Here is a 27,257-nt window from a genome sequence, read left to right on the forward strand (position 1 = left end):
AGAAGCAGGGTGGGGTGTCGCCTCACCCAGGCAGCACAAGGGGTCAGGAAACTACCTCCCCTAGCCACGGGAAGCCATGAGGGACTGTGCTATCTGGCCAAGATACCACGCTTTCCCCCCAGAATTTGCAACCTGCAAACCAGGATATTCCCTTTGGTGCCTACACCACCAGGGCACTGGGTTTCATGCACAAAACTGGGCGGCCATTTGGGCAGACATCGAGCTAGCTGCAGTAGTTATTTTTTGTACCCCAGTGGTGCCTGGAACACCAGCAAGACAGAACCATTTACTCCCTTGAAAGGGGCTGAAGCCAGGGAGCCAAGTGGTCTTGCTCTGTGGGCCCCACCACCATGGAGCCCAGCAAACTAAGAACCAATAGCTTAACATTCCCACTGCCAGCACAGCATTCTGAAGTCAACCAGGGAAGCTAGAGCCTGGTGGAGGGAGGGGTGTCTGCCATCACAGAGACTTGTGTAGGCGATTTTCCTTCACAGTGTAAACAAAACCACTGGGAAGTTTGGACTGGGTGGAACCCACCACAGCACAGCAAAGCTACTATAGCCAGACTACCTCTCTAGATTCCTCCTCTCTTGGCAAGGCATCTCTGAGAGAAAGGCAGCAGCCCCAGTCAGAAGGTCATAAATAAAACTCCCATCTCCCAGGGACAGAGCACTGGGGGAACGGGTGGTTGTGGGCGCAGCTTCAGCAGAATTAAACATTCCTGCTTGTCAGCTCCGAGGAGAGCAGAGGATCTCCCAGCACAGCGCTCGAGCTTTGCTAAGGGACAGAATGCCTCCTCAAGTGGGTCCCTGACCCCCATGCTTCCTGACTGGGAGACACGTCCCAGCATGGGTCAACAGGCAGCTCATACAGGAGAGCTCCGACAGGCATCTGGCAGGTGCCCCTCTGGGATGAAGCTTCCAGAGGAAGGAGAAGGCAGCAATCTTTACTGTTCTGCAGCCTCCGCTGGTGATACCCAGGCAAACAGGGTTTGGAGTAGACCTCTAGCAAACTCCAGCAGACCTGCAAAAGAGGGGCCTGACTGTTAGAAGAAAAACTAACAAACAGAAAGCAATGACATCAACATCATCAAAAAGGACACCCACACAAAAACCCCATGTGAAGGTCATCAGCATCAAAGATCAAAGGTAGACAAATCCATGAAGATCAAAGGTAGATAAATCCATGAAGGTCATCAGCATCAAAGATCAAAGGTAGATACATCCATAAAGATGAGGTCAAACCAGTGCAAAAATGCTGAAAATTCCCAAAACCAGAATGCCTCTTCTCCTCCAAAGCATCACAACTCCTCACCAGCAAGGGAACAAAACAGGATGGAGAATGAGTTTGACAAATTGACAGAAGTAGGTTTCAGAAGGTGGGTAATAACAAACTCCTCTGAACTAAAGGAGCGTGTTCTTTTTATCATTATTATTATACTTTAAATTCTAGGGTACATGTGCACAACGTGCAGGTTTGTTACATATGTATACATGTGCCATGTTGGTGTGCTGCACCGATTAACTCGTCATTTACATTAGGTATATCTCCTAATGCTATCCCTCCCCCCTCCCCCCACCTCATGACAGGCCCTGGTGTGTGGTGTTCCCCACCCTGTGTCCAAGTGTTCTCATTGTTCAATTCCCACCTATGAGTGAGAACATGCAGTGTTTGGTTTTCTGTCCTTGCGATAGTTTGCTGAGAATGATGGTTTCCAACTTCATCCATGTCCCTACAAAGGACATGAACTCATTCATTTTTATGGCTGCATAGTATTTCATGGTGTATATGTGCCACATTTTCTTAATCCAGTCTATCATTGATGGACATTTGGGTTGCTTCCAAGTCTTTGCTATTGTGAATAGCGCCACAATAAATATACATATGCATGGGTCTTTATAACAGCATGATTTATAATCCTTTGGGTATATACCCAGTAATGGGATGACTGGGTCAAATGGTATTTCTAGTTCTAGATCCTTGAGGAATCGCCACACTGTCTTCCACAGTGGTTGAACTAGTTTACAGCCTCACCAACAGTGTAGAAGTGTTGCTTTTTCTCCATATCCTCTTCAGCACCTGATGTTTCCTGACTGTTTAATGATTGCCATTCTAACTGGTGTGAGATGGTATCTCATTGTGGTTTTGATTTGATTTCTCTAATGGCCAGTGATGATGACCATTTTTTCATGTGTCTGTTGGCTGCATAAATGTCTTCTTTTGAGAAGTGTCTCTTCATATCCTTTGCCCACTTTTTGATGGGGTTGTTTGATTTTTTCTTGTAAATTTGTTTAAGTTCTTTGTAGATTCTGGATATTAGCCCTTTGTCAGATAGGTGGATTGCAAAAACTTTCTCCCATTTTGTAGGTTGCCTGTTCACTCTGATGTTAGTTTCTTTTGCTTTGCAGAAGCTCTTTAGTTTAATTAGATCCCATTTCTCAATTTTGGCTTTTGTTGCCATTGCTTTTGGTGTTTTAGACATGAAGTCCTTACCCATGCCTGTGTCCTGAATGGTATTGCCTAGGTTTTCTTCTAGGGTTTTTATGGTTTCATGTCTGACATTTAAGTCTTTAATCCATCTTGAATTAATTTTTTTACAAAATGTAAGTAAGGGATCGAGTTTCAGTTTTCTACATATGGCTAGCCAGTTTTCCAGCACCATTTGTTAAATAGGGAATCCTTTCCCATTTCTTGTTTTTGTCAGGTTTGTCATAGATCAGATGGTTGTAGATGTGTGGCATTATTTCTGAGGCTTCTCTTCTGTTCCATTGGTCTGTATCTCCTGTTTTGGTACCAGTACCATGCTGTTTTGGTTACTGTAGCCTTGTAGTATAGTTTGAAGTCAGGTAGCGTGATGCCTCCAGCTTTGTTCTTTTTGCTTAGGATTGTCTTGGCAATGGGGCTCTTTTTTGGTTCCATATGAACTTTAAAATAGTTTTTTCCAATTCTGTGAAGAATGTCATTGGTAGCTTGATGGGGATGGCATTGAATCTATAAATTATCTTGGGTAGTATGGCCATTTTCACGATATTGATTCTTCTATCCATGAGCATGGAATGTTCTTCCATTTGTTTGTGTCCTCTTTTATTTTGCTGAGCAGTCATTTGTAGTTCTCCTTGAAGAGGTCCTTCACATTCCTTATAAGTTGGATTCCTAGGTGTTTTATTCTCTTTGAAACAATTGTGAATGGGAGTTCACTCATAATTTGGCTCTCTGTTTGTCTGTTATTGGTGTATAGGAAGGCTTGTGATTTTTGCACATTGATTTTGTATCCTGAGACTTTGCTGAAGTTGCTTATCAGCCTAAGGAGATTTGGGACTGAGATGATGGGGTTTTCTAAATATACAGTCATGTCATCTGCAAACAGGGACGATTTGACTTCCTCTTTTCCTAATTGAATACCCTTTATTTCCTTCTCCTGCCTGATTGCCCTGGCCAGATCTTCCAACATTATGTTGAATAGGAGTGGTGAGAGAGGGCATCCCTGTCTTGTGCCAGTTTTCAAAGGGAATGCTTCCAATTTTTGCCTATTCAGTATGATATTGGCTGTGGGTTTGTCATAAACAGCTCTTATTATTTTGAGATACGTCCCATCAATACCTAGTTTTTGAGAGTTTTTAGCATGAAGTGTTGTTGAATTTTGTCAAAGGCCTTTTCTGCATCTATCGAGATAATCATGTGGTTTTTGTCTTTGGTTCTCTTTATGTAATGGATTACATTTATTGATTTGTGTATGTTGAACCAGACTTGCATCCCAGGGATGAAGCCCACTTGATCATGGTGGATAAGCTTTTTCATATGCTGCTGGATTCAGTTTGCTAGTATTTTATTGAGGATGTTCACATTGATGTTCATCAGGGATATTGGTCTGAAATTTTCTTTTTTTGTTGTATCTTTGCCAGGCTTTGGTATCAGGATGATGTTGGCCTCATAAAATGAGTTAGGGAGGATTCCCTATTTTTCTATTGATTGGAATAGTTTCAGAAGGAATGGTACCAACTCCTCTTTGTACCTCTGGTAGAATTCAGCTGTGAATCCATCTGGTCCTGGACTGTTTTTGATTGGTAGCTTCTTAATTATTGCCTCAATTTCACAGCCTGTTATTGGTCTATTCAGGGATTCAACTTCTTCCTAGTTTAGTCTTGGGAGGGTGTATGTGTCCAGGAATTTACCCATTTCTTCTAGATTTTCTAGTTTATTTGTGTAGAGGTGTTTATAGTATTCTCTGATGGTAGTTTGTATTTCTGTGGGATCAGTGGTGATATCCCCTTTATCATTTTTTAATGCATCTATTTGATTCTTCTCTCTTTTCTTCTTTATTAATCTTGTTAGCTGTCTATCAATTTTGTTGATCTTTTCAAAAAAACAGCTCCTGGATTCATTGATTTTTTAAAGGGTTTTTTGTGTCTCTATCTCCTTCAGTTCTGTTCTGATCTTAGTTATTTCTTGCCTTCTGCTAGCTTTTGAATGTGTTTGCCCTTGCTTCTCTAATTCTTTTAATTGTGATGTTAGGGTGTCAATTTTAGATCTTTCCTGCTTTCTCTTGTTGACACAGTTTCTTCCTAGCATCGATGGTCTTTACATTTTGGTGTGGATGCCCTTTCTGTTTGTTAGTTTTCCTTCTAACAGTCAGGACCCTTAGCTGCAGGTCTGTTGGAGTTTGCTGGAGGTTCACTCCAGACCCTGTTTGCCTGGGTATCACCAGCAGAGGCTGTAGAACCACAAATATTGCAGAATGGCAAATGTTGCTGTCTTATCATTCTCTGTAAGCTTTATCTCTGAGGGGCACCCGGCCGTATGAGGTGTTAGTTGGCCCCTACTGGGAGATGCCTCCCAGTTAGGCTACTCAGGGGTCAGGGACCCACTTGAGGAGGCAGTCTGTCCATTCTCAGATCTCAAACTCTGTCCTGGGAGAACCACTACTCTCTTCAAAGCTGTCTGACAGGGACGGTTAAGTCTGCAGAAGTTTCTGTTGCCTTTTGTTCAGCTATGCCCTGCCACCAGAGGTGGAGTCTACAGAGGCAGACAGGCCTCCTTGAGCTGTGGTGGGCTCCACCCAGTTTGAGCTTTCTGGTCGCTTTGTTCACCTATTCAAGCCTCAGCAATGGTGGGCGACCTTCCCCCAGCCTTGCTGCTGCCTTGCAGTTCGATCTCAGACTGCTGTGCTAGTAGTGAGCAAGGCTCTGTGGGTGTGGGACCCTCTAAACCAGGTGCAGGATATAATCTCCTGGTGTGCTGTTTGCTAAGACCATTGGAAAAGCATAGTATTAGGGTGGGAGTGACCCGATTTTCCAGGTGCTATCTGTCACAGCTTCCCTTGGCTAGGAAAGGGAATTCCCTGACTCCTTGCACTTCCCAGGTGAGGCAATGCCTTGCCCTGCTTCAGCTCCCAGTCTGTGGGCTGCACCCACTATCCTGCACCCACTGTCTGACAAGCCCCAGTGAGATGAACCCAGTACCTCAGTTGGAAATGCAGAAATCACCCGTCTTCTGCATCATTCACACTGGGAACTGTAGACTGGAGCTATTCTTTTTTTTTTTTTTTTTTTTTTTTTTTTGAGATGGAGTCTCACTCTGTCTCCCAGGCTGGAGTGCAGTGGCCGGATCTCAGCTCACTGCAAGCTCCGCCTCCCGGGTTCTCCGGCCTCAGCCTCCCCAGTAGCTGGGACTACAGGCGCCCACCACCTCGCCCGGCTAGTTTTTTGTATTTCTTAGTAGAGACGGGGTTTCACTATGTTAGCCAGGATGATCTCGATCTCCTGACCTCGTGATCCACCCATCTCAGCCTCCCAAAGTGCTGGGATTACAGGCTTGAGCCACCGCGCCCGGCCAGACTGGAGCTATTCTTATTCAGCCATCTTGGAACCACACTAAAGGAGCATGTTCTAACCCAAAGCAAGGAAGTTAAGAACCTTGATAAAAGGTTAGAAAAACTACTAACTAGAATAACCAGTTTAGAGAAGAACATAAATGACCCTGGCAGGCACTGAAAAACACAGCATGAGAATTTTGTGAAGCATACACAAGTATCAAGAGCCGAATGGATCAAGCAGAAGGAAGGATATCAGAGACTGAAGATCAACTTAATGAAATAAAGCATGAAAACAAGATTAGAGAAAAAAGAATGAAAAGGAATGAACAAGGCCTCCAAGAAATATGGGACTATATGAAAAGACCAAAACTACGATTGACTAGTGTACTTGAAAGTGATGGGGAGAATGGAACCAAGTTGGAATGCACTCTTCAGTTTATTATCCAGGAGAACTTCCCCAACCTAGCAAGACAGGCCAGCATTCAAATTTAGGAAATACAGAAAACACCACTAAGATGCTCCTCGAGAAGAGCAACCCCAAGACACGTAATCATCAGATTCACCAAGGGAAATGAAGGAAAAAATGTTAAGGGCAGTCAGAGAGAAAGGTCAGGTTACCCACAAGGGGAAGCCCATCAGACTAACAGCAGATCTCTCAGCAGAAACCCTACAAGCCAGAAGAGAGTGGGGGCCAATATTCAGCATTCTTAAAGAAAAGAATTTTCAACCCAGAATTTCGTGTCTAGTCAAACTAAGCTTCATAAATGAAGGAGAAATAAAATCCTTTACAAACAAGCAAATGCTGAGGGATTTTGTTACCACAAGGCTTGCCTTACAAGAACTCCTGAAGGAAGCACTAAAAATGGAAAGAAAAAACCAGCACCTGCCACTGCAAAAAGGTACCAAAATACAAAGAACAATGACACTATGAAGAAACTGCATCAACTAATGCGCAAAATAACCAACTAGCATCATGATAACAGGATAAAATTCACACGTGACAATATTAACCTTAAATGTAAATAGGCTAAATGTCCCAATTAAAAGACACAGAATGGTAAATTGGATAAAGATTCAAGACCCATTGGGGTGCTGTATTCAGGAGATCCATCTTATGTGCAAAGACACATATAGGCTCAAAATAAAGGCGTGGAGGGATATTTACCAAGCAAATTGAAAGCACACACACAAAAAAAAAGATGGGGGGCATGGGGGTGCAATCCTAGTCCCTCATAAAACAGATTTTAAACCAACAAAGATAAAAACAACAACAACAACAAAGAAGGGCATTACATAATAGTAAAGGGATCAATGCAACAAGAAGACCTAACTATCCTAAATATATACGTACCCAATATAAGAGCGCCCAGATTCATAAGGCAAGCTCTTAGAGGCCTACAAAGAGATTTAGACTCCCACGGAATAATAGTGGGAGATGTTAACACCCCACTGTCAATATCAGCAAGATCAACAAGACAGAAAATTAATAAGGATATTCAAGACTTGAACTCAGCTCTGGACCAAGTGGACCTAATAGACATCTACAGAACTGTTTACTCTGAATCAACAGAATATACATTTCTTCTCAGCACCACATAGCACTTATTCTAAAACTGACCACATAATTGGAAACAAAACACTCCTCAGCAAATGCAAAAGAACTGAAATCATAACAAACAGTCTCTCAGACCACACTGCAATCAAATTAGAACTCAGGATTAAGAAACTCACTCAAAACTGCACAACTACATGGAAACTGAACAACCTGCTCCTGAATGACTACTGGGTAAATAACAAAATTAAGACAGAAATAGATAAGGTTTTAGAAACCAGTAAGAACAAAGACACAGCATACTAGACACTCTGGGACACAGTTAAAGCAGTACTTAGAGGGAAATTTATAACACTATATGCCCACATGAGAAAGCTGGAAAGATATAAAGTCAGCACCCTAACATCACAATTAAAAGAACTAGAGAAGCAAAAGTAAACAAATTCAAAAGCTGGCAGAAGATAAGAAATAACTAAGATCAGAACAGAACTGAAGGATATAGAGACATGAAATGACCTTCAAAAAATAAATAAACCCAGGAACTTGTTTTTTGAAAAGATTAACAAATAGATAGACTTCTACCCAGACAAATGAAGAAAAGAGATAAGAATCAAATAGACACAATAAAAAAATGATAACGGGGATATCACCATTGATCCCACAGGAATACAAACTACCATCAGAGAATACTCTAAACACCTCTGTGCAAATAAACTAGAAAATCTAGAAGAAATGGATAAATTCCTGGACACATACACCCTCCCAAGACTAAACCAGGAAAAAGTCTGATTCCTGCATAAGCCAATAACAAGTTCTGAAGGTAAGGCAGTAATTAATAGCCTACTAACCAAAAAAAGCCCAGGACTTGACAGATTGACAGCCAAATTCTACTGGAGGTACAAAGAGGAGCTGGTACCATTCCTTTTGAAACTATTTCAAACAACAAAAAAAGAGGGGCGTCTCCGTAACTAGTTTTCTGAGGCCAACATCATCCTGATATGAAAACCTGGCAGAGACACAACAACAAAAAAGAAAATTTCAGGCCAAAATCCCTGATGAACATCAATGCAAAAATCATCGATAAAATACTGGCAAACTGAATCCAGCAGCACATCCAAAAGCTTATCCACCACTATCAAGTTGGCTTCATCCCTGGGATCCAAGTGTGGTTCATCATACACAAATCAATAAATGTAATTCATCACATAGACAGAACCAATAACAAAAAACACATGATTATCTCAATAGATACAGAAAAGGCCTTCGATAAAATTCAACATCCCTTCACGTTAAAACACTTAATGAACTAGGTATTGACGGAACAAGTCTCAAAATAATAGGAGAAATTTATGACAAACCCACAGCCAATATCATACTGAACGGAAAGAAGCTGAAAGTATTCCCTTTGAAAACTGGCAAAAGATGAGGATGCCTTCTCTTACCACTCACATTCAACACAGTATTGGAAGTTCTGGCCAGGGCAAGCAGGCAAGAGAAAGGAATAAAAGGCATTCAAATTGGAAGAGAGGAAGTCAAATTCTCTCTGTTTGTAGATGACATAACTGTATATTTAGAAAACCCCATCATCTCAGTCCAAAAACTCCTTAAGCTGATAAGCAACTTCAGCAAAGTGTCATGATACAAAATCAATGTGCAAAAATCACGAGCATTTCTACACATTAATAATAGGCAAGCAGAGAGCCAAATCATGAGTGAACTCCCATTCACAATTGCTACAAAGAGAATAAAATATTTAAGAATACAACTTACAAGGGATGTGAAGGACTTGTTCAAGGAGAACTACAAGCCACTGCTTAAAGAAATAAGAGAGGGCACAAACAAATGGAAAAACATTCTATGCTCATAGATAGAAAGAATCAATATCGTGAAAATGGTGATACTACCCAAAGTAATTTATAGATTCAATGCTATTCCCATCAGGCTACCATTGACTTTCTTCAAAGAATTATAAAAAACTACTTTAAATTTTATATGGAACCAACAAAGAACCCATATAGCGAAGACAATCCTAAGCAAAAAGAACAAAGCTAGGGGCATCACACTGTCTGACATCAAACTATACTGCAAGGCTACAGTAACCAAAACAGAATGCTACTGGTACCAAAAGAGGTATATAGACCAGTGGAATACAACAGAGGCCTCAGAAATAACAGCATACGTCTACATCCATCTGATCTTTGACAAATCTGACAAAAACAAGCAGTGGGGAAAGGATTCTCTATTTAATAAATGGTGTTGGGAAAACAGGTCAACCATATACAGAAAACTGAAACTGGACACCTTCCTTATACCTCATACAAAAATTAACTCAAGATGGATTAAAGTTTTAAATGTAAGACCTAAAACAATAAAAACCCTACAAGAAAACCTAGGCAGTACTAATCAGGACATAGGCATGGGCAAATATTTCATGACTACAACACCAAAAGCAACTGTGACAAAAGCCAACATTGACAAATGGGATCTAATTAAACTAAAGAGCTTCTGTACAGCAAAAGAAACTAGCATCAGAGTGAACAGGCAACCTATAGAATGGAATAAAATTTTTGCAGTCTATCCATCTGACAAAGAGCTAATATCCAGAATCTACAAGAAACTTAAAAAAATTTACAAGAAAAAAATAAATGATCCCATCAAACAGTGGGCAAAGGAGATGAACAGACATTTCTCAAAAGACGATATTTATGTGACCAATAAACACAAGAAAAAAAAAATGCTGATCATTGCTGATCATTAGAGAAATGCAAATCAAAATCACAATGAAACACCATCTCACTCCAGTCAGAATGACGATCATTAAAGTCAGGAAACAGCAGATGCTGGAGAGGATGTGGAGAAATAGGAACGCTTTTACACTGTTGGTGGGAGCATAAATTAGTTCAATCATTGTAGAAGACAGTGTGGTGATTCCTCAAGGATCTAGAACAAGAAATACCATTTGATGCAGCAATCCATTACTGGGTATATACCCAAAGGATTATAAATCATTCTTTTTTTTTTTTTTTTTTTTTGAGACGGAGTCTCGCTCTGTCGCCCAGGCTGGAGTGCAGTGGGGGGATCCCAGCTCACTGCAAGCTCCGCCTCCCGGGTTTACGCCATTCTCCTGCCTCAGCCTCCCGAGTAGCTGGGACTACAGGCTCCAGCCACCTGGTCTGGCTAGTTTTTAAATATTTTTTAGTAGAGACGGGATTTCACCGTGTTCACCAGGATGGTCTCAATCTCCTGACCTCCTGATCCGCCCGTCTCGGCCTCCGAAAGTGCTGGGATTACAGGCTTGAGCCACCGCGCCTGGCCAGGATTATAAATCATTCTACTATGAAGACCCATGCATATGTATGTTTACTGCGGCACTATTTACAACAGCAAAGACTTGGAACCAATCCAAATGCCCATCAATGATAACCTTGATAAAGAAAATGTGGCACATATATACCATGGAACACTATGCAGCCATAAAAAAGAATGAGTTCATGTACTTTGCAGGGACATGGATGAAGCTGAAAACCATTATTCTCAGCAAACTAACACAGAAACAGAAAACCAAACACAGCATATTCTTACTCATAAGTGGGAGTTGAACAATGAGAACACATGGACCCAGGGAGGGGAACATCACACACCAGGGCCTATCAGGGGATGGGGACAGAGGGAGGGATAGCATTAGGAGAAATACCTAATGTAGATGACGGGTTGATGGGTGGAGCAAACCACCATGGCATGCGTGTACATACCTATGTAACAAACCTGCACATTCTGCACATGTATTCCATAACTTCAAGTATAATAAAAAATAAAATAACTTAAAAAATAGATAGAGTATGATTTTTGTTGGGAAATATTTTATAAGTGTTGCTCTTCTGTCCAGGGTGCAACGTTCCATAGTTATCTCCTAGAGATATAAAGGATGTGAAAAAAATTATAATCCACTGGCTGTTTCAGTCATTACTGATCTGCTCTTTTAAGATCTTTTGTTCTGAGAGGAATCAAAGGAGCTGCTTTGAATCAGACACTTTATGAAAAACAATTTTTTAATTGACTGCTGATTTGAAAGTTTGATGTTCACTTTCCTGAATTCTGTGTTCTGAATTACAGTCATGTGAAAGCAGAGCTGTACAATGGTAGTTTATTTTTCCTGTACAAATATGTGGGTGGTATACGTCCTATACATATATTTGGGTTAAACAAATAGGCCTTAAAAGTTACTACCAGAGCAACTCCTTGTGGGACTGCTTTCTCTTTTGGTGTTTTCCATGCGAATGTTTCTTTGACCCAACTCTTGGCTCTGTGGGTTAATCTGGGCAAAAGTGGACCTGCACTATGGCATGGGTTCATGCAGGAAACTGTCCAGTTGAGGAATGATAGGAGACTTTTCAGGTCTGTTGGCTTGGGTAGTGACCCATTCTGCTGCGTTCCATCCTAACTCACTGTTTTCCTCCTCTGACTGCTATAATTCTCCAGATGTGCTGATGTATTTGATCCAGCTTTGCCTTCCTGGATTAATTTATTTAATAAATATTTATGGGACTTTCTATGACATTGGGCATGATTCTAGGTTCTTGGGAATGTAGCAGGGAGCAAGACTGTCTAAGGTCTCTATGCAGGTACAGATAAACAATAAAACAGACAACAGGTAAGTTAGTTGTAGGTTGTGGTAACAGCTAGGAGGGGAGAAACAGTGTGATGTGATGAGTGAAGCAGAGCCTATTCGGGAGAGGATGGACAGGGACGTCTCACTTCATCAGGGCCGTGACAGTTCAGCTGAGAGCTACATGTCAACAGAGAGCCAACCATGAGAAGATGAGGAACACCATTTTATGTAAAGGGAATGATAAATGTGAAGATCCAAAAGCAAGAAAGATTTGCTTGTTTATGGAATAGAAGGAAGGCCAATCTGGCTGAGGCATCATGAGTAAAAGGGAGAGTGATGAGGACATGAGCTGGAAGGATGAGCAGATCATGCAGTGTCCGGGAGAGCTGGAGATCAGTTTGGAGTCTATAGTAAATGGAATGGGAAGCCCCAGAAAGGTTTTATATAGGTGGGACATAGGATTTGAATTTACTTAAAAACATCTCTCTGTATGGAGAACAGAGTGTGGCAAGTAGCAAAAGATCATGGGGAATCCAGTGCTGACATTATTCATTCAGACATTCTTTTTTTCCTCTAACCATTTTTTCTTCTTTATTGTTTTCTTATTTTCTGACAGGGTCTTTCTCTGTCACCCAGAGTACTGGAGTGCAGTGGCGTGATTCTCAACTTCCCAGGCCAAGTGATTCTACTACCTCAGCCTTGGGAGTGGCTGCGACCACAGGTGCACACCACCAAGCCCTGACTGGCTTTTAATACATTTTTAATTTTGTAAAGATGGAGTCTCCCTATGTTGCCCAGGGTGATCTTGAAATCCTAGGGTCAAGTGATCCTTCTGCCTTGACCTCCCAGAATTCTGGGATTATAGACATGAGCCTTAGTGCCCAGCTATCTCTAACTTTGCTATTAATGCTTGTTCCCCTGTCTCCCTGTCACAATCTCAAGTGCTACGCAGATTGCAGTTTTCTGCTGCCAGACTGTGTTGTCAAGGTCATCTCCACTAACCCAAAGCACATTCCAATGGATTTCAATTTCCATCTGCTCCCCTGAGATCCAGGCCACAGTTCTCAGTGCTCTCTATACCCAGCTGGTGCCCTGCCTCATTCCGGAGCTGGGAGTGCTCAGCTTTGGAAGTCAATGAGGTGGGCAGCAAGTTGTTCCATATCCCATGTTTCCCTCTGTTTAAGAAGTTTGAAAAAGGTATCATTGTATATGCTGCGTTCAAGCTGGCATTCCCATACATCTATTTGAAGAACGTTCAACACAAGTAAAAGGATTGACAGAGTTCAGTTCCTGGAGACCAGGGATTCAATGAAAGTAGTTCCATGCATTCTTTTTATTCACTGAAGACAGTCCACTGAGATGCCTTTCTGGACCTACTATAGCTGAAGTAGGGAGTGGTTCTGCCTGGGTGTTCTGATACCATCTGTGAATGGCTGGCCTTCCCCGGGAACCAAGGCTATGTCTCAGTAGGAGCAGAGCTCCTGGGAAGTTCACCCCTCAGCTGAGTGGGCAAGTGCCAGGCATAGTGCTCAGTGCTAGGGAGACAGGCATGAGAGAGATAGAGATGCTTACACATTTCAACACCATTTAAGGGTGAAGGTGAAGGCTGATTTTGTTCCCTGCCTGCCCGACCTGCTTGTGGTGAATTATTTTGCCAACTGTAAGTATGACTTTAGGAATTTTGGGCTGGGGGCTGCAGGGGGTGGGAGGTGGACAGGGGAAATGTCTTCATATCAAGGTTTCACATGTTATGCTAGGGCAAGATGGTACATTCAGCAAAAGCTCAGGCTGTGCTGGCTGGTGCTTTCATTCATTCCTTTGCCAGCTACCTTGCAGAGCCACCCAGGTGGAGAAAAGGGACCCAAAAGGGCCCTTTTCCAAAATTTCACCACCCTCCTTTCCTTCCACTGCTATTTTGCATTAACATATAGACAGTGTGCATACATTTCAAGAGCTGGACAGATGCTGGCTCTTGCATTTTGTGAAGCACTGGGGAAGGATGGGTGTTCCATTTTCCATGTTACCCCACTGCCTGGGGCCACTCCCCCCGATGCTGGTGCTGATTATCTGACTCTTGACATGTTAATGGTGGTGGGAACCTGTTCTTCTGGACCAGAATGTGTTTACCTTTTCCCTTCAGAATGAGTACTGAAACTATCTTTTTGTAGTAATCAAATTCAACTGATTAATATTCTGTAAATTTCGTGTGTGAGAAAGAAGCCATCTTGAAGTTGGATATGATCTCATCATGACTGTGATACACCCAGGTCCAGAGGGAGACAATTTTCCTCTCCCCACACTCTGGACCCACAGCAACTTCCTCACCCGCTTCAGTTCAGCTCTGTCACTGATGCCTTGACAGTGGTTTTGTTTTTGTTTTTGTTTTTGTTTTTGACTGTTGCTCCTTTGGTTGGTTAATGACTGTGTCATCATCGAAGTCCCCAAGCTTGTCTTGACTGGTCTCCTCTCCTCAGGGAAATTGAGAAGAATGAGAGAGTCAATGATTTAAGGGGATTTGGAGGGAAGGAAAGAGGCTAAGGAGATGAAAGAATAAAGGAGGAAAGGATGTGATCTCAAGACAGGAGAAAGAAGAGAGAGGCAGTTAAATCTGGGGATGTGGGACAGTAGACTTCTATTCTTGGGCTGAATAGAAAGCACATTTTGGGGGAATTTTTAATTGTTCCCTTTACTTGCCCAGGAACACATGGTGTGGCTTCACTGTGTGATTTGAAAGGGTGAAATGCAGGGTTATGTATGATCAGAATGACTAACACACATATAGCCAGGTGTGTTCTAGAGACCTTCAAGGAAATCGGCACTGAAGGTGGAGGCTGGAGGCATTTTTGCTTCACTCACCCCTGCTCAGGGCCTTTTGGTAAGACATTCAAACCCTTCCAGATGCTCCCCAGGGATTCTCCTGGGTTCCAGAGAGTCCCCTGCATGGGATTGGGCAAGACGGAGGTAACCCAAGGGAGATGGGTCTCTTCCAAGTATCGGTACCCCATGCTCCAGTGCTCTGCTGTACCACTGACAAGACCAGTTCAGGCTGCATGATTCCGTGGAAAGATAACTGCTTTCAAGGCCAACTCCCTGGTAGCAGACATAGCCGCTAATCAGTTAGTGTGACTGTGAACAAGTATCCTCAGTGGTAAAATGGGATTAGTCACCCCCACCAGATAGGTTTCTGATGAGTATTAAATGAGATAATATATGTCATATGTAGGTCATGTCGTACATGCCTGAAAGTTAGTAGAGCTTATTCAGTCTTCATCCGCGCTTTCTGGCCCTCCTACTACTCTGCCCTCTCCCCAGCCCAGGTTTTATTCTACTCTTCTAAATTGGAGATGGCAACACCTGAAAAAGAAGGAGAAAGGAGGAAAGTATGTATTAACATAACTCACACCTCCCTCCATGTTAAACATTCAGACATTTATTGATCTTTTTATCAAACTATGTGAAGAAATGGAAGATTAAAAAGAAAGGAAATCATTTCTCATTTAAGAGGGGAAATGGAGCTATGGTAGTCAAAAGAGACAGTCAAGTTAAAAGAGATCCCAAATTGTTCAGAATCAGCTACTGAGATTTGGTAACAGCAAATCACATGGTCTTTCCTCTGGTATATGATTAAGACAGAAAGCTTCCTGTTGGGCGAGTGACTCCGCAGGTTTTGATGATATGAGGAAGACAATAAGTTGGCCATTGGGTGAAAGGGAGGAGGCAGGACCTGGGCTTGTGCCCTTGTCACCTTCTGTATGAAGCCAGGAGGGTGGAGCTTGATGACATCTCCTAACAATACCCACATGCACATCTCTGTCATCCTTAAATCACTGAGTCTTGGACTTCAGGGTCTCCTCGTGCCGGTCCACAAGGGAACCAACCCACTCCACGGTTTTCTGCTTGGCTTCCTCCCAGCTGTAGAGTGGCTTATATGCCAGATCTCGCTGAGCCTTCTTGTAAGAGAAGGTGAACACACTATTTGACAATGTCACCATGTGGCGGTTAAAGGGTGGTCGATAGGTGTAAATTGGCCTGAGAAGGAAGCTCACTATTTCCAGCAGGAAACCAATCCAGTAAATCAGGGATAAAGGAAGGCTCCATCTGGAATCAAGGCGGAGGCCGAACTCTTTGCTCAGGGTGTAATTAAGGTTATCATAACTTTGGTGAGGCGTGTCATCTGAGATGTAGTAGAACTGTCCTCGGACACTTGGGGCCTTCTTGGGGTCCTGCAGGGCCCTCAAGGCCAGAATGTGGGCCCAGGCCACGTTGCCAACATAGACTGGGTTGACAGTGGAGAACTTGCCAATACTTGACAGGATCCCATTGTTGTTCAGGGCTTCATTTATACCAGCAGAAAGGAATTGGCTTCCTTCCCCATAGATATACATGGGTCTTAAGGCACAAGTGTACAAGGTGCCACCGTCTTTCAGAGTCCACCCATCAGCTGCCAGCACAGCCTTCTCAGCAAGCTTTTTGCTGTATGGGTATGGAGCAGACCATGTGTTTTCCAGAGGCTCTTCTTCGTGGCCGTTCTGGATGATTTCCTTGTACGAGTTGGGTCCGGCTACCTCTATGCTACTGGTGTAGATGAAGACTGGCACACTAGCTTGGACACAGGCCTCTAACAGGAGCTGGGTACCTGCCCACGAAGAGCATACTGTCAGTGTCAGTATATATCCCTAAGAGGGTCCAACCACAAGCACAGATCCATGTGCCCCACTCCCCACTGCCAAACATAATGGTTGTAACAGACTGAGGGCACATTCTTCTGTGTCTCTGACTGAGATCGGGTCATACTACAGCCATAGGAAAAACATCGAAATGAAGAGGAACTGACATGTGGGTTCTGGAGGTAAGAATTTCTAGACTTTTGTGTTTCATGGACGTGTGTGTGTACTTTAACTTTGCAAAGGGACCTAGGGTTATCACTTTTTATTTTGCCAAGTAAAGGTATTGAAAAATTATAATTTGTAATCAGTAGCATTGAAGTCAGATCGTTTGAAATCTGAAAAATCGGGAGGCTATACTCTGCGAATATGGACAGTTCCAGTCCTTAGGCAAAAATGGGCAGTTGAAGAATTCACATCACACACACACACGTATACCTTTGTATATGGGCAATATAAACTCTTCAATATATATGAAATTGCTGGTACTTTTCTCATGTCACTGGGCTCTAATAAAACTTTGTCACAAGGACCATCCTGGAGTCATTGAGCAAACAGTGGGTTGTGGGGAACTGCTGGAAACCCACACTCTTTTCCTGATTGTGTGTTCCCTGGGAAAGCTGCTTCCCAATTCTGGCTGTGACTCTGTTCACCCAGTTATGTAAAGTGGAGGTGATAAACCTTCCTTTTAAACCCTGCCCTGGTGTTTCCTGTGGAGCCTGGTGGAGGACTGGGGAGAGGAGTGTGCTCTCTGCTGGTAACACCTCCACTGGGAGGAGCTTGCAACCTCTCCTGGGTTGTGTAGAAGCAAAGCTCATGGAGGTATCCATAGTGCCTTCCCTTGAAGAAGGAAGGGATTTCCCAGGCAAAGGATCATTTTTATTTACAAATTTTTGTATTCTTAGCCATTTTAATGTCTCTGTGCAATTTGAGTTTCTGAAGAGACAGCCTCATGTTTTCAAAAATTAATCTTGTGGCAGAGAAAATTTGCAGTTAGTTTACTTTCAAGGGGGAAATGACCAACATTTTGAAGTATTTTCTAAGCCTGGGAGTGGTAATGGTTCTAGCAAACAGATGCCTCTAACACTTCCCCTGTCATTTCATATCCCTTCCTTTTGGGAGCTGTTAAGGGTAGTAATGAAAATAAAACACCGGTTACTCTTAGCACCCTCCTTGCACAGTAGGGGTACCTAGAGGTATGGGTAAGTAGACACTGGAAGTTGTTTTTGTTTGTTTTCTTTCTTTCTTTCTTTCTTTCTTTCTTTCTTTCTTTCTTTCTTTCTTTCTTTCTTTCTTCTCTCTCTCTCTCTCTCTCTCTCTCTCTCTCTCTCTTTCTTTCTTTCTTATAGTGCTGGAGACTCAAAAGCAATTGGTTGCTTTGGAAAAAGAGTCAGAGTAGACTGAATATGGAGGGCCAGATTGGAGTTTGGGGTGCTATGGTGCTGAAGAGACTGGACTCTGGAGATCAGAGGGTGAGACTTTATGAGAAGATTCCTTAAGGAAATGTGTCTGAATTTAAGGTAGTTGGAAAGTCATACTTTGAAAGGAAACCCCAAGAATTTAAGGGATGAGGATTAAATGAGGGTGCACTTTGGGCACCTGGCTGGAAATGGCTCTGGAATAGTGGGCCCTGTGGTGAGCTGAAGAGATTGTATTCTTGATACTGGAAAAATCTTATTGTTAAAAAATTTTGTGGGAAGGCATGTGCCAGATAATTCTGTCCTGACAGACCTCTGAACCAGCTTTGCTAGTTCTCTTGAGAGGACTTCTTCTTTGAAGTGGGCAGGAGGGCTCTGAATGTTCTCATCAGCCTACACACAAGGTTCAAAATGGTGACTACAGTTGCACCTCCAAGGTCTGATTCTGGCCCAGGAGGCAAGGGGTGGCTGAATATCGAGAGTCTGAAGTCAGAGATTAGTTGACTTTTGATTGGAACCACAGTAGAAAAAGCTTCCACAGCCTTTAGAGTCACAGAGGGGTGAGTTTAAAGTCCAGCTCTCCTACCTGCTTAGTCGCCTGGGAGACCTTGGACAAGTTACTTGCCATCTCTCAGTCCTAGTTTTATCATCTAAAAAACTAAAGTTAGCAGCCTTAAACTCCCTAGTTGGTAGTGATCAACAAAGGCACTTGGCCCAGAGCACAGCAGGTATTCAGTGGAGGGAACTTCTCTTCCCTTCCTGCCCTTCTTTGTGATCCTTAATTCCCCACCTTGCTTCATCTCCTCCCCAGCCTACCGTACCTTTCACATTGACATTCATGATGGACTCTCTGTGAGTGACACCAAAGACATCAATGATACAGGCGGTGTGGATGACAACCGAGACGTCCTGGCAGGCTCTCTTCAGGAATGGCTCATCCAGAATGTCTCCTTCCAGCACTGTCAGCTTGGTCTTGTTCTGGAGCTCTGTGTGAACACAGGTCAGGTCATAGGAATGATTTCTGTATCTGGCTGAGAGGTTTTCTGATAAAGGTGATGTTACACAGGTGTTCAAGAATGGTTAGAGCAGGGTGTTAAAGAGGAGGGTGTACATTCTTTGGAAGAAACAAGTAAAAAAGGCACAGAAATCAGCATATGTATAAATTTATTTGGAAAGAGCAAACATCTGTTTCTTGCCCATCTCATTTCAGAAAAGTAATCTGAGCAGTGAGCTGTCAGGTATGCCTGGAATATAAGCATTTCTAGAGCCATGGGAAGCTCATCAAATTTTCTAAGGAGAGTAGGGTGATTGTAGAGAATATGAGGGAAAATTTGAAGTTAATTCTGTAAGTAATGAGAAATCATGTATGGAATCATAATTTTGGGACTCCAGCACCATGTTAAAGAAAACCCCCTATTTATATTTGGAATAAGATAACAAAAAGGCCAAGCCCCATGGCTCATGCCTGTTATCCCAACAGTTTGGGAGGCTGCACTGGAGTGCAGGAGGTTGAGACCAGCCTGGACAACAGGGGGAAACCCCATCTCTATTAAAATACATGAAATAATGGGGCATGGTGGCGTGTGCCTGCAGTCCCAGCTACTCTGCAGGCTGAGGTGGGAGGATAAATGGAGGCTGGGGGTCTCTGGCTTCTGGCAGTAAGCCGCGATCACAGCTCTGCACTCTAGCCTGGGTGGTAGAGCAAGACCTTGTCTCAAAAAAAAAAAAAAAAAAAAAAAAAAAAAGAAAAGAAAAGAAAAAGAAAAAAGAAAAAACCCCAAACCAACCAACCAACAAACAAAAACACAAACAAGAAAAAGAAACAGAAGCAGGATTGTGGTGTGGGAAGTTAATCTTGGCTTGAGGATATAAAATGGACTGGTATAGGGCATATGAGAAAGCCAGGTGATCAAGAGATTAATCAAATGTCTGTGCCAAAGTTTAGGTGAGGACTGGAAGCAGTGGAAGCAGAGGAGGGGAGAGATACACCAGGTTTGAATTTCAGACCTTACCTTGAAGGTCCTGGTACCTATTGGAGCTGGGCTGAGAGGAAAAGGATAATATAAAATCACACCTACAGTTTCCTGCTTGGGCAACTGGGAGGAGAGTGGAGCCATTACTCAGGAATTGTGGGTGGGCTTCAATGATGAAATTATCTGAGAAACTCTTATCAGGTATCATCAAAAGCAGGTAGCCATGCTGAAAATGAGTTCACCACCAATGAACTAACATCGCAGCTGTCTAGCCAGAGGCAGTGATTACAACATCATTGTCTTCAGGTTCCTCTGAAATCCACAGGAAGTGATGCTGCCAGTAAGGTTATCATCTGGAATTAGCTCCTAAAATGAACACCATTTTACATGGAGCTCAGATAAATACTCTACACTCATTTGTGCTTTATAATCTGTATGCAACTTACAGGAGGTTTATTTCTTTTTACCGCTATCTCATGAGTTAGGTATTCTGAGTCCCACTTTATCAGTGAGGAAACTGAGTCTCAGAGAGGTTAAGGGACAGATCTAAGGTCACGTTTCTATTGAAGGCTTAAACATGCCCACCCTGCCTCCAAGCTTGTACCCTGTACACCAGGTGCAGGACTGGCTGTTTAATACCAACTTTTCTGTTGTTTAATCATTCTTTTCCAAAGAATTAACCAGTTTAACTGAAATTGGCAACAAAGACCAAAGACCAGTGAGGGCAAAATTCAGAGTGAAAAATTCAAAGCTGGAGAAATTCCTTCCTGGGGTACAAGCAGACCTACTTGCTCTCCTGATGCCTCTGCCGTGTTTTGTCTACTCCCAACCTCTTCCCATTGTCAGGCAACTCCAAGAAGGTCCTGGAGTGGGGGAGTCAGGAAAGAGGCTGCTGGTGGCGATGTGGGTAACAACCTGAGAGTGGGATGTTCTCTGGTTCTATTTCCACCTCTGCCCTTCCTGCTGCCTTCCTCTGCTTCTTCTTTGCTGCCACTTCAGACAGACTGGCTCAAAGGAGTGTCAAAGTGGAAGAAGTCCAAAGCTGAGAGAAAAGGACTCTTCCCCAGTGAGTTCCCAGGGATCTAGGAAAGGCGGACTTTGTTGGTGAAGTCCTAGAGGGACTAGGAAAGGGGACTTCGTTGATGAAGTCATGGCTCTCTTCTTCTCTAAGGCACTGTAGACTTGGCAAGTGTCTTATGTAGACTAAATGGAGTCACTTAGATGGTTTAAGCTGGGCTAGAAGAAGGCCCAGAGAAGCCGTAAGACAAACTACCGCTTAAGAGCACAGATGCTGCACTAGTCTGTCTGAGTTCAAATCCAGATTTGCCATATTCTAACTGTAGGACCTTCGACAAGTTAATTAACCTCTCTGTTTCTATCGCCTCATCTGTAAAAAAGGAGGATAACATCATCGATCTCATAGGGTTGTTATGAGGAGCAAATGAGTCAGCAAACCTTTCGCCAAGTGCCTGGCACAAAAAGAACACCGAAAGGATTCTCTGCTTTTATCTTCATACAGAATCCTGCCTATCTATTATATGCCCTGTATTTTTGCCCTAGGGGAACAATACCACTAGGCCGAGCACTGCTTTTTTCTGGCTTCAGATGTTAAATTGTAAATATTGCTGAGACACAAGGATTACAAGCATTTAATATTGGTAATGTGTTAATATTTGTTTATCAAAGACACCATTAAAACAGAGGGCGGAAGAAATCAAAAGTTTCAAGAGGTCAGAGAAGATCAAAAGTAGAGTACCGGGTGTGGTTCCTGAGTGCTGTCAAGTGGGGGCTTCTCTGTGGGCAGGGCAGGACCCTCTGAGCAGCCAGAGCCCCCATGTAGACACACAGTCCCCCAAATCCCCTGGGTTGGGGAGGAAGACAAGGAATCATTTTGGGACACACCAAGGGGCAAAGGGAGAGACTGAAGATCCACTTTGCCAAGCATCAGTTCTGGGACCAAGTGATATAGCCTATGGATAAAGCTCTGGTCTGAGCTCTGCTGCACATCAATCAGATGGCCTTAGCAAGTCGCTTTATGGTTCTGGACCTTGATGCGTTCATTGTCCAGTTGAATATGACCCCTTTTCTACCTGCCTCATGGGGCCATTTGTAAAAGGAGTTGCCACAGCAAATTCTGCAATCAATTTGTTTTTGATGATGAGCAACAGAGGTAAATTTTTTTTTTAAGCCATATATGCGAAATCTAAATGAGGCATATTTGGCCTTATACCGCTTTTTACTCTGTCTCTGCTCTGTGCTTTGCACTGTACACATACACTCTCTCTCTCTGATGCTCTCTCTCTCACTATATATTTCTCATTATTTCTCTCTTTCTTATTGTCTCTGTCTCTGACTTTCTCTCCCCCTTATTGTTTTCCTCTCTCTCTGTCCCACACACGCACCCTTATACACTCGTCTTTACCTCCACTTCCTTTTATTTTTCCCTCACTAAAGATACTAAGGAAGCTACAAAACAAAACACAACCTGGCACGGTCTAGTGAGACAATGACCCACTGGTGAGCTCTCCAGTGTAATGGTGTCATTTGTGAATGTTGTACAGCAATTGCCAAGACAAAAGCTTCAGAACATAAAACAGTTGCAGACAAGAATAAGAACTAGTGTGGGATTTTCTAGATGAGAAGAAAAGAGGCCTGGAGGCTGAGGCGGCTGCCTCTCAAGTTCTGGGTCAGGGCCAGAATCCAGTCTCTGGAAATCCCATCCAGTATCTTTCATACTATGCCATTGTATACTATTTAATATTTATTTTTTGATGACTTTGGATGTGAGATTGGCTTAGATTTGGCTTCAAATTTCAATAACTTGCTAGACAAGGTCCACCTTCCCCCACATGCATACAGGGTTTAAGATGGAACCACCCACCCATGACCCAAGTTTACTTACTGGAAAATTCCTCCCTCAGCTCTGGTCTGAAGGCCTTGTCCAAGACCCTGATCTCCTTCAGCTCCTTCTCCTCCACCAACAGGCGGACGATCCTCTGACCCAGAAACCCTCCTGCTCCTGTCACAAGGCAGCTCCAGCCCGTCATGGCCAATCCAAAGTAGCAGGAAAACTTCACCAGGAAACAGAAGATGCTGGAGAGCAGATCTGATTCTAGGGTGACCCTGGAGAGGGCTAAAAAGAGATGTCAAATGGTTATACACTCACACAGATGCCTTATTTTCCTCCACCCCATTTTTTTTGCAAACATTCTGTGTCCTTACCACTGCCAGGAGTAGCTGAAAGAAAGTGAAAAAGCTCTAACCATTAGATTGTTAAAAGCTGGAGAGAAGAGTAGAAGTACTTGTCCCCTCATCCCCTATGGCAGGGCTGAAGCTTTATGCACTGTGGCTTCTGGCCCAGCTCTTATCACTTTGATCTCTGGCCACATACTTATTGCTGTCTCCTCCTGCAGGATCCCTTATCTCAGAAAAATAGTGACCTTTGGGTTATATCTCTAATTCTTTCTAGGAACAGGAAGAGAAGTCCCATCCTAATGCTGCAGTGTGGCAAAGAGTCTTCGGTTTAGCCTTCACAGGACACTAGTCAGTTGATACCAGCTGTCTGGGATCCACAATTTGTGAACTTAAACTAGACCAGGAGAAATCTCCAAGTGCAATTTGAATTGTGCCCTTGTTCAGTAAATCCATCTGGAGGGAAATCCATGTTTGCTCATTGTCTTATTTCCTCTCTCAGACTATCATTTAAAATGTTGCTGCTGTCTTGCAAAGTTTAGAAATTTGCAATGGTGACAGCTCCAATCACTGAGTTTTATGTGAGGTGACTTTCTTTCCTACCCAGTATATCCTACACCTCAATTGTCATTTTCTCCTGGAGAGCTCTGGGTTCCTAGAGGAAGAACATCATTTAAGGGAAGCTATCTGGTGATAACCACTTGATATGGCCTGTACCACAAGAGTGGGGATTTGTGGTTTATGCCCCAATGACTCGTATCATAGATGTTTGAACTTATCCCATATTTTTGGCTGCAAAACCATTCTCAGCAAATTCCCGAACTGAATATGCTGTGAATGCTTCTGAAACCTATGCCTGGAACTGCCCAAATATCACTGCCATAAGCTTCCCAAGACACTTTTCTCTACTTAAAAAAATTTAAATATAATTTACATGCATTAAAATGCCCAGGTCTTAAGTGTTCAGTTCAGTGGACCTTGACAGTTATATATGCCCATGTAAGTAGCACCCCAAAAAAGATATGGACCATTTCCTTCACTCCAGAAAGTTGTTTTCTGCCTGTTCCCTGTTAATTCCCTGCCCTTCCCCCAGTCTACCTCATAGGCAACTACTTTCTGATTTTTATTCCCACAGTTCTCATTTTATTTTATATTTCCCTATTTTTTTTTCTTCTAAGATCTGTGTGGTTCTGGATATATATTTAAATATAAAATTTTGTTGAAATGAAGTTTTGTGCAGGGAATACAGAAAAATTGACCGTTGATTGTCTCTATTGTTTATTTTTCTATTTCGTGATTTTCATTATTTTTATTATTGGCTTACATTTATTGTTTTTTTTTTCACTCTTGTTTTTCAGATTCTGTTTTTGTTTGTTTGTTTTGTTTTGTTTGTTTTGTTTTGAGACAGATTCTTGCTCTGTCACCCAGGCTGAAGTGCAGTGGCACCATCTCAGCTCACTACAACCTCTGCCTCCTGGGTTCAAGCAATTCTCTTGCCTCAGTCTCCTGAGTAGCTGGGATTACAGGCACCCACCACCGCACCTGGCTAATTTTTGTATTTTCAGTAGAGACGAGGTTTCACCATGTTGACCAGGCTGGTATCAAACTCCCGACCTCATGATCTGCCCGCCTCAGCCTCCCAAAGTGCTGAGATTACAGGTGTGAGCCACCGCACCCAGCCCCGTTTTTCAGGATTCTGATAATAAAAGCATAGAAAATTGTTTTTCTTTACTTCTTTCCTATTTCCCCTATAGGCATTAAAAGTTGTAAATTTCTCTTTAAGCACTATGTTAGCTGTATCCAACATTTTGATGTATTGGGTTATCATCATTCAGTTAATAATATTTAAAATGTTTTCTTGTGATTTCTTCTCTGACCCAAGTGTTATTCAGAAGCATGTTGCTTGTTTTCTAAAATTGGGGATTTTCTAGATATCTCATTATTATGGATTTCCAATTAAATACTACTGTGGCCAGAGCACACACTGTGTATAGTTTTGATTCTTGGATATTTACTAAGACTTGTTTTATGGTCCAGCATATGGTCTACATTGGTGAACATGCCGTAAGCACTTGAAAAGAACATTTTCTGCAGTTGTTGAAAGTAATACTCTACAAATGATTTAGTTTGACACCCCACTCTGGGTCTTGCCCTCCTCCCATGTTGTAGACATTCATCTTCTATTTTGGACCTGATGACCAATGCTTCAAAACCACTTGCCTAGGAAAGGTTGGCTTTGTGCTGCAAGATGTAGCAGCTTGTTCTCTGAAGCTATCAGAACTATCTACAGACCCCGGGTCTTGCTGAGACTTGTGGAGCACTATCTAAAATCACCCAGGTGCATCACACACGTAGCAGATGCTGGGAGTGCACCTTACAGATCCCCCCACCGCCTTCAGGGTAGGGCCGGACATTCCTTCAGCTGTTGAATGTTCTGGAGGCTGGTAGATTTCAGCTCATGTCTTTTGGAGTCTCTGAATGGAAGCAATAAATATAAGCCCTAAAGAAAGGGAAAAATAAAACAAAGGTCAAGAGTAATTGGGAACCATAATACCAACTGTCTTTTATTTTTAAACAGGTTTATTGAGGTATAATTGACATCACATTTGCTTGTTTTAAGTGGACAGTTCAATTATTTTTAGTAAAATTTTATACTTGTGTGGACCATCACCACAATCCTGTTTTCCAGCATTTCTATCATTCCTAAGAAATCCCTCATGCTTATCAGTCACCATTCCTTACTCTTACTCACAGCTCAAGGTAACCTGTAATTGACTCACTAACTTTACAGATTTGCCTTTTCTGGACACTATATAAATGGAATTATAGAATATGTGATCTTTGCATTTCTATTCTTTCACTTAGCTTAATATACTTTTTTTTTTTTTTTTTAGTGTGATGTTGGCTTACTTCAGCCTCCACCTCCTAGGTTCAAGTGATTCTCCTGCCTCAGCCTCCAGAGTAACTGGGACTACAGGCACCTGCCACCCTGCCTGGTTAATTTTTGTATTTTTAGTAGAGGTGGGATTTCACCATGTTGGCCAGGCTGGTCTCAAATTCTTGACCCCAAATGATCCACCCACCTCGGCCGCCCAAAGTGCTGGGATTACAGGTGTGAGCCACCATACCTGGCCAGCTTAATGGACTCTTGTGGTTCATCTATGTTGTAGCACTTATCAATACTTTATTCCTTTTAGGTGCCAAACCCTATTAAATTGTATGTATGGCTCCCATTTATTTATTCATTCATCAATTGATCGATATTTGATGTGTTTCCACTTTATGGACTGTTATGGATAAAGCTGCTATGAATATTCACATTCATGTGTTGTGTGGACATAGGTTTTTATTTCTTTGGGGTAGACAGCTAGGAGTGAAAGTGCTAGGTCATATGGTAAATGTATCTTTAACGTTTTAAGAAACTGGCAATCTGTTTTCCAATGTGGCTGTATGTCCCATCAGTAATGCATGAGTAGTTCAATTTTTCACATCATTGTTTTTCACTTCCTCCAATTGTTATTGTCCTTCTCTTTTATTATGGCATTCTAGTGGGTAAGAAGTGGTGTCACATTGTAGTTTTGATTTGCATTTCCCTGCTGACTGGTGATGCTGACCACCTTTTCATGTGCTTTATTGGCCATTCTTACACCTTTTTGATTAATTGACTGTTCAAATATTTTGCTGATTTAAAAATTGGGTCATTTATCCTTGTGTTCTTTAGTTGTAATTGTATTTTATATTCTGGATACAAGTCCTTTGTCGAATAAATGATTTGATATTTTTTCTCATTTTGTGGCTTGTCTTTTCATTTTCTTATTGATGTCTTTTAAAGAGCAAACATTTTTAGTTTTGATCATGTCTCATTTTTTAACTTTTTTGTTTAGCAGAGAAAGGGTTTTTTTTTCTTAATTTAAGGTCATGAACATGTTAATTTACATTTTTTTCGAAGAAGTGTATAGTTTATCCCTGAAATTTAGGCTTATAACCCATTTTGAGAGAATTTTTACTTATGTGTGAGTTAATGGCCAAAATCTAAT

At 42.3% G+C, this 27,257-nt stretch overlaps 1 protein-coding gene and 1 long non-coding RNA gene across 2 annotated transcripts; one reads left to right on the top strand and one right to left on the bottom strand.

The window, feature by feature from the left end:
• Positions 1 to 951: 951 nt before the first annotated feature.
• Positions 952 to 13,649, top strand: LOC140709353 (uncharacterized). The gene is made up of 3 exons (XR_012089864.1): positions 952 to 1,378; positions 12,590 to 12,694; positions 13,566 to 13,649. It is a non-coding gene; the product is annotated as an uncharacterized lncRNA (long non-coding RNA).
• A 1,737-nt stretch (positions 13,650 to 15,386) lies between these two features.
• On the bottom strand, positions 15,387 to 23,164 carry LOC103224104 (3 beta-hydroxysteroid dehydrogenase/Delta 5-->4-isomerase type 1). The gene is made up of 3 exons (XM_073008436.1): positions 22,931 to 23,164; positions 18,877 to 19,041; positions 15,387 to 16,609 (listed from the first exon to the last, which is right to left on the bottom strand). Exons 1-3 carry the CDS (start codon positions 23,073 to 23,075, stop codon positions 15,798 to 15,800), a joined length of 1,122 nt encoding a protein of 373 aa, XP_072864537.1. The 5' UTR covers positions 23,076 to 23,164; the 3' UTR covers positions 15,387 to 15,797.
• Positions 23,165 to 27,257: the final 4,093 nt, after the last annotated feature.

The sequence above is a fragment of the Chlorocebus sabaeus genome, chromosome 20 (assembly GCF_047675955.1).
Source record: "Chlorocebus sabaeus isolate Y175 chromosome 20, mChlSab1.0.hap1, whole genome shotgun sequence".
NCBI lineage: Eukaryota > Metazoa > Chordata > Mammalia > Primates > Cercopithecidae > Chlorocebus > Chlorocebus sabaeus.